General features: G+C 37.0%; 1 protein-coding gene across 2 annotated transcripts; it reads left to right on the top strand.

The window, feature by feature from the left end:
- Positions 1-606: 606 nt before the first annotated feature.
- LOC111785293 (nucleolin 1-like) lies at positions 607-7,700 on the top strand. 2 transcript variants are annotated; one of them, XM_023665702.1, is made up of 8 exons: positions 607-1,037; positions 4,567-4,667; positions 4,782-5,103; positions 6,005-6,697; positions 6,782-6,926; positions 7,134-7,195; positions 7,272-7,378; positions 7,466-7,700. In XM_023665702.1, the coding sequence occupies exons 1-8, from the start codon at positions 903-905 to the stop codon at positions 7,605-7,607; spliced, it is 1,707 nt and encodes a 568-aa protein (XP_023521470.1). In that variant the 5' UTR covers positions 607-902; the 3' UTR covers positions 7,608-7,700. The 2 variants fall into 2 exon arrangements, with proteins under 2 accessions (XP_023521470.1, XP_023521469.1); XM_023665701.1 differs by having other exon boundaries at positions 6,005-6,926.
- The last annotated feature ends 7 nt before the right edge of the window (positions 7,701-7,707 follow it).

Genomic DNA, 7,707 nt, shown 5'->3' with positions numbered 1-7,707 from the left:
AAATGCTTATTATTTGTCTTATATACAACATTTTATTGCTTTATTTTTGTTACCTTTCGTAAAAAAAAATTAACGGTAAAGTAGAAATATCTACGATAAACTTTGTTTAATTACACATTTATTTAAATCGTCACAAACTTTTAAAACTCGTAATTACATTTAAATTTTTAATAATATATTACAAGTAAAAATCTATAATTTAAAATAAAAGACGAGTAACTTAAAATTTTTGAAGGGAGACTAATAAAATGTGTTTTAATTTTTTCCGTTAAATTAATTAATGTAATCTCCCAAATTTTGAATATAGTGGTTATAATATTTTAAAACTTTTATTATTACGTGTAATAATCTTATTCGTTATTCTTGACACAAAATTAAAATTTGAAATTTGATTAGATATATTAATTAATTATTTAAAAATTTAAATATGTTAGGATTAATTAAATATTTAAAAATTTGGAATTCCAAAATCATGGCCCAAATCGATCGGCCCATTTAGAGTAATTTCGCAAAAGACAGGGCCCAAGAGTTTCCATTGGCTAAGCCCTTTCATTTTTCCGTTTTTCCATTTTTCTATTTTTCTATTTTTCTATTTTTCTATTTTTTTTCATTTTTCCATTTTTGTTCTGTTCATCTCAAATCTCTCTCCCTCAGCCATGTTCTCTGATGAAATCCTCTCTCCGTTGCGTTTCTGCGTTTAATTTCCAGCGGCTTCCTTGTTAATCGGTTTTCTCTGTCCAGTTTTCACAGGATCGGTGGAACCGGCTAGGGTTCATGGAAGTTGCAATTCGGGAGTTTAATATTTGAGGGTTTGAATATCAATTGAACTCCGGTGTTAGTGTTATTAAAATTAAGCGTTCGGTGTTCTCGATTGTGAAGCTTGGTGATAGAACGCATCCGAGATGGGTAGTGAGGATCGTGTCGATGATCGGACGTTCAAGGTTGATTTCAGTGGCGAGGGAATGGCGAAGCTCAGAGAGAGGATAAAGCTGAAGATGAAGGAATTCATGGGCGATTATACTGACGACACTCTCGTGGTACGGACTACCCTGGCCTTTTAACATTCATGTGCCTGGTTTTTGCGAAGCAATGTCATTGTCGGTTTTGTGACGAGTCTGCCTGGGAGTTTTAGAAATTCTTTTAGGTTATTCATGTGGAGGCCATTTTCTTCTTCTTGACTGGTCGTTGAGGAATTTGTTTGGTTGAAGAAATGGAAATGTAGGATTCGCGGGTTCTTATATATTTGTAGAGGCAAGAAATTGAGATTGAGCTAATTGGACGAAAATGTTTTGTAATCTTTGCATTAGATTTCTTTGAGGGATTTATTGAGAATATCATTCTGAAAAAAAGATATTGGAATACTCATAATATCTTCCTTGAGGGTGTTTCAAGAGTTCTAAAAGGATTTAGTAGTGGTGAATCCATCAGGTTTTTGAGCTTTCTTACTTCCCAAATGTGAAATAGCTTAAATAATTTTGTCTACTCGAAATTTAGCCTCGATCTAAAGCAATCCTTGGGTGTCTCTAAGGTTGAGAGCCGACCCAAACTGTTTGATATAAATTTTGCCACCTGTTATTTGAGTATGGATCTTGGATAAAGCAAGAAACGCCTTTTCAATATGTGTGGAAAGAGCTAGTGTTATAATATTCTTCTCTTCTCGACATGTCTCCTGCGAGCTGTGTGGATTGTATCTTCATGTCCAAACAAATCTCTTTCCAAAATAGATCATTGAGTTGGGATTCGAGATTAATTTGAGAAGACCGTTTGCTTCAAGCAGGGAAAAGTTTTGCAAGTGGTCTAGAGCTTTGGGATCATCAAGAATTTCAGCTTTTCTGAAGGTTCCATCTTTTCAGCAAGCTTTTCGTTTTTTTAAATTTGCAAATCAGACCATACCTTAGCCAACCTTCAAGATTAGAGCAGTGTTCCACCAACTTTTGTAAGTCTCTGGGAAATTGCTGTGCTTGAGCCTCATATTTATGAATTTAAAAAGGGCAGGATCCCGTTTGATACCAGAAGATTTCTTGAAGGGTCATTTAGCGGTTGGAGGTAGGCATTTCAAGGTGTTTTAATTCTTCGGAGATTTAAGAGTAACCAATCATGGGAGACTAAAATCTATCAATGAGGGACCAATCAGTCCATCTTGGATCAAGTTAACTTGGCTCTGTTATGAGGGAGGGACATCAATGAAGGAGAGGTTGTCAACAACCTCGTCAAAGAGCTTCATTCTTTTCGCAGTGAATTTCTCCCAGCTTCATTAAAAGGTATTGAAGCATCTTCCTTCTCAACTACTCAATTAGCCATAACAGAGGCACCCAAGATTTTCCAATTTCCTAAAATTGAAACCTGGATATAGACATCTGGAGAGGGGCCATAAATATTTAAAGCCTGAGAAGAAGAAAATTAGCAGAAGAGAAATTGAACCTTTAAGAGAAAGGTTGCAGCCATAACAAAGGCGCCCAAGATTGTCCAATTCCCTCCAAAAAAAAAAAAAAAAAAAAATCTTGAGATGGACATCTTGAGAGGGTCCATAGATACTGAAAATTTGAAGAAGAAAAAGAAGTCCAACAAACATCTATGAGGTCTAGTTAGATTTGATAATTTTTTGGTTTGTACAAGGAAGCTATTAAAGATTCAAGGTTTCAACTCTTAAGCTTCGCATGGAGGGGACCACAAGTGATGTAAAGGCGGGTAATACAATTGTTTCATCATAGGAGTGACTAGGACATGATTCTTTGGGGCCTAAGGAATGGGTATTTTGTTATTGTTTGGTTATTTCTGTTTGGGGTTTGCTTTATTAACTGTTGTTAGCTGTGGGGAAAGCCATATTTCTCTTGAAACTCCCTTGGCTTGGCCAAAATAGTTAATTCATAATTCAAGATCCATCAGTATCAGTGTATCATATAAAGGGGCAACTTGAATAACACTTGGATCACAGCGAGATTTGATATAACTTCTATGACAGCCATGAGAACCAATTTTTGAAGTTTTAGTGGTAGAATTGGGAAATCCTCCACATATTTAAAATGCCTACAGAGGAATCAAGACAACATTTGTTGAGGGGCACATTTATAATCTTTATCCATCCTTCATATGAACCAGATGACTAAATTCTTAGAATGCTTGAGTCCAATTTTCTTAGGCAAACAAGTCTAGCTTGGTTAATCCTTATGCACCCGAGGATGGCTCTATTACTTATACATGGTTGGGGCTAATTAGCTCTTGGAGAGCCCCGGTTGTTCTTTAAGGGTTTCTTCAAACCACACTAGAGGCATTCATCTTGATAAGAAGATGTCCTCTTTAAGTAAGCATTAACCATGTTTTAGTAATCTTGCTATTTTTTTTACCTTTCTATCATCTCAATGCTATTCTTTCTTTACATTCTTTTGAAGATTACCTTTCCATGTGAACTCATTCTTCCAATTTCCATGGGTTGGAAGAGCAAAATCTTGAAGAATGCCAAATTTTATGTGTGGCAGATCCTCGTTAGCAGGGTTAATACATTGGATTGTGTTCTTAGGTTCGTGTCTAAGGTGATCAGACCCTAGTCTTGCATTCTTTGTAGGCGAGTAGCCGAGGATCTAGATCATCTCATGTGGTCATGTCAGTTTGCTAGATCGGTGTAGAGCAACCTTTTTGAGTCCTCCTTCTGGTTGGTTTGGTCAAGAATTTCTAGTTCCATGCTCAAGGAGTTGCTTTCCCTTCCTCTTTTCATGACAATGGTCGTTTGTTGTGGTTAGCATGTCTTAGTGGTATTGTTTTGGGAATTTGGAAAGGAAGGAACGACAAGATTTTTAGTGGAGTGGAGCAATATATGGGTGAGGTGTGGTCCCTTGTTTGATTTCATACCTCGCTTTGGGTCTCTATTAGATTACCAATCAACCCAAAAGCTTAAGCTTATGGGTTTTGGTCAATTTAATGATATCAGCTCTCCAACACTCCCCCTACTTGTGAGTGCCTAGCAAGTGAAGATCAGTAGTAATTAGGAAGAAAGCGACATTATAAGGGTTTGAACACAAGACCTCTTGCTCTAATACCATGTCTGATAACCAATTAACCAAAGGGCTTGTAAATTTAATTATATTAACACTAAGTTTATGTTCGTAAAGACTTGTGTAATTATTCCTTAGGTCTCATTTTGTTTTTAGTGTAGCTGGGCTTTCTTTGAGTTTTTTTTAAAGTCTCTCTCTCTCTCTCTCTCTCTCTCTCTCTCTCTCTCTCTCTCTCTCTATAACATATAGATATTAACTAGTTTATAAAGCTGAATGCTTGAAAATTTATCTTGAGATGTTGGCATTTTTTTAAGTGATGTGGTATCGCTTAGCCTTTGAATATCCATTTTTTCTCAGGTATTGCTGCATGAGATTGTGATAACTCTCTTTACTGCATTTTAAATTTAATTAAACGTTATACTTGTGCATTTTTCATATGCATGTTTGTCTGTTGCTCAAATTGCATCCATGTTTCATTTTTTTTATACACATCATAATGTGGTAAAGAAGTATGGTATTTAGAACGTCTGTTTGAAGAATCAAGTTGTATTAAATGTAATGAATGTTCTTTGGGTAGGAATACGTGATTGTCTTGTTGAGGAACGGCAGGCGCAAAGAAGAAGCACAGAATGAACTTAATGTATTTTTGGCAGATGAGAGCCGTTCTTTTGTATCTTGGTAATTTGATTCTCATCACTCCTCTTGTTCATATTTGTAATTTGGGTTGTAACTCGTGTCGAGTCATTCTTGTAGCTAGTTGATTTAACAGTTCTATAAGCTTCATTTCAACAGGCTGTGGGATCATCTGGCTTCATGTTTGGATTTATACGTGGAGCCGCCTACTAAATCTTCTGCCAATGACAATGAGGTGCCCAGACCAAAGTCTCCGGTAGAAGAACCAGATATAAGAAATAATTCTAACAATCTGGAGTCTGATTCAGAAAGAGGGAAGTCGGAACAATTATCTAGCAGGCAGCATAATAGGGAAGGAATTGCTAATGATGAAACCCGTGTTGCTCCAAGATCTGAAGTTAGTCGTGTCAAGCATTCCTCTCCTGAACAAGTTCCCAGTCACAGGAAAAGGAGCCGAGCTGATGATCATCAAGGCACTGAGGTTCGTGGTCTGACTTTTATCTTCTGATTTTTTACCTAGAAGCAGGTAACTGGGTTTTAAAATGTGAAATTTGATTTATTTATTTATTTATTATTAATTTTTGAAAATGTGAAATTTGAATTAGTGAAAAGCAATGGGCAAATGGTTCGTTGAACAATATCTTGTTATTTCACATTTTGCAATGTAATAGCTTTGCAACTTTAGGTACCCACAAATTTTTGTTTTAAACTGTATGTTTTTATGTATTAATTTTTTTTTAAAGTTTCTTAACTTTAAAGAAGTCCTCAATTATGGTGCCTAAGACCTATTAACCCTTATGTACGTGTTTTGTTTTTCTGACTGTGTGTGAACTCTAATTTCTTCTTCTTGCCCTGTTGATATGCTATGTTTAAATTCTGGTTCTTTTTGATGTAATACATAACTATATTCAATTTTGACATTATTTGTTGGGAAAGTAATGATCAGAACTGTAGTTTAGTCTAATTCATATGAATGGATAAACCAGAAACATGAAATATTATGCTATAATTTTGCTCAATATTAGAAAACAAACAGTGTGAGGCAAACGAGTAGTGGGAAAGATGGCATGGATGCTTGTCACTGGAAGGGCACTCCATACTTTAGTTTCAATTGGAAAGTTTTTTGAATTTTTTGTAATGCACCTTTTAGTGCTCTGAGAGTTTTCTTCCTCCCTCCATTTCACTATCAATGAATTTGTTTCCCTTTCTAAAAAAGTATTCTTGATTTGTTTTTGTGACTTTTTTCTGCAATAGTTTGAATGCTCTACTAAACTACCCAGTTTTGATATTTTTAGTAATTGAAGATAACTCGGTCCAGAATATTGGATTGTTTATTGATGCATTATTCTAATTGGAAATGAATTATGTTTTGTGTTTTACAGAGGGAGGCAGCCTTTCAGGTAAGCATTGCTGCCCCTCGGCGGCTGCTCCAGTTTGCAATGCGAGATGCTGTGGCCACCACGAAGCCCTCTAATGAAGATAAGGAGACCCTTCCAAAGCGTCTTCGTTCGGTTGTTTCTGTATCCAATAGTGACACAACTAATCGTCCCAGGCGGCTTCAATCTGTTGCGAAAGTGCCAAATCCTATGGCAACTGTTATTAAGGCTGTGACTGAGGCAGCTGAAGATGTGATAAGAGTTAAATCCTCCAGTGTTTTTGACCGACTTGGTCGTCAATCTTGTGATATGGATTTAACAGAGTCCAGTGGCCAAATTGCAGAATATGGAGTAACTGTAGGGGATGATAAATATGGGGAACTCAATCGTACACAGGATCGACCATACTCAGCCACCTATCTCGGGAGAAGCAATTATAGTGGGAAATATGCTCCCAATGAGGGCATGTTTGAACCTGAAACTCGATTAGCATCAGATTCTATATCTGAAAATGAAGATGTTAATATTCAGGGTCACAGAGTACTTGATGATTCTTGGACTGCAGAATCAGGAGTGAGAAAGGGAGGCAATTTGCGAACTGTGCCATTCAGGGATGTCGAGAACTCTGAAGATGAACGCATGACACAATACAAACAGAAGGATCAACCTTCCTTAGTTACAAATTCCTCACGTGACATTGTAAACATCTCTGTGAATGTTAATACTTGGAAACCACCTCACTATCAGGACCCTGGGCAGATTCCTGAACTTGGTGGTCAAAAGTTTTTGCAGGAGGGTGAGTTACAAGGTACCGGATCTGCTGTGCAAGTTACGGAGAATGGTGAGCCAGTTAATATTGTTAACCAACAGAAAAGGCCTGCAGCAAACCTTCAAAAAGAGTTCCAGAAGCCTCCTGTATCTGCTAATGGTGGGCTCTCTTTTCTGGTTGCTTGCTCTACAATTTAAATGATAATTAGTTTGTACAATTATCTCTTTTTCTTTTATTTATGAAGTTTCTCATTCTATCTTTTCCCTGTATTTGATTATCGACTATCCATTATCATTCTGGGCTCGTACTTCATTATTCTTTAGTTGGTTTTTCATTCTAATAATTTGCCTATGTTACCTTATGCAGGCCAATTTGCTGCCTCTCGTCCTGTAGAGGATGCTGATGCTCGAACCATTTTTGTTAGCAATGTAATACGTCACTCATATGTTGCTTTTGTGAAGAACTGGGGACTGTTCATCACCTTACATTAATTTTCACGTACAGGTTCACTTTGCTGCTACAAAGGATACCCTGTCTAGGCATTTTAACAAGTTTGGAGAAGTTGTAAAAGTCATCATAGTAACCGATGCAACCACTGGGCAACCCAAAGGGTAAGGCATTACAGTTCTTTATTGTTCCCCTGCTACCTCTTTTTGTTACATTGCTTTTTAACAAATTGAGTGATGCGAGTGGAGCAGGTCCGCTTATGTAGAGTTCATGAGAAAAGAATCTGCAGAGAACGCGTTGTCTCTTGACGGGACCTCGTTTATGTCTAGGATTCTCAAGGTACATGTCGTATTTCTAACATTTTTTTTCTGTAGTATGAATCATCACCCATAGAAAGAAAAAGCGTTCGCGAACTCCCCCCTATGTGCTTAGTTTCGGTAGTTGTGTTGGTCAGTTCACAACCTCTACTGTTGTGGGCCGGTGGTATTTTTTT

This window comes from Cucurbita pepo, unplaced genomic scaffold, assembly GCF_002806865.2.
Source record: "Cucurbita pepo subsp. pepo cultivar mu-cu-16 unplaced genomic scaffold, ASM280686v2 Cp4.1_scaffold000435, whole genome shotgun sequence".
NCBI lineage: Eukaryota > Viridiplantae > Streptophyta > Magnoliopsida > Cucurbitales > Cucurbitaceae > Cucurbita > Cucurbita pepo.
Note: the sequence above shows the minus strand (reverse complement) of the source record. Positions and strands in the feature narration are given on the sequence as shown.

Coding starts and splice junctions, on each gene's coding strand:
- LOC111785293 (XM_023665701.1), top strand. CDS start 903: ATGGGTAGTGAGGATCGTGTCGATGATCGGACGTTCAAGGTTGATTTC. Junction 5,104..6,004: donor ATGATCATCAAGGCACTGAG/GTTCGTGGTCTG, acceptor TGTGTTTTACAG/AGGGAGGCAGCCTTTCAGGT. Junction 7,196..7,271: donor GAACCATTTTTGTTAGCAAT/GTAATACGTCAC, acceptor TTTCACGTACAG/GTTCACTTTGCTGCTACAAA.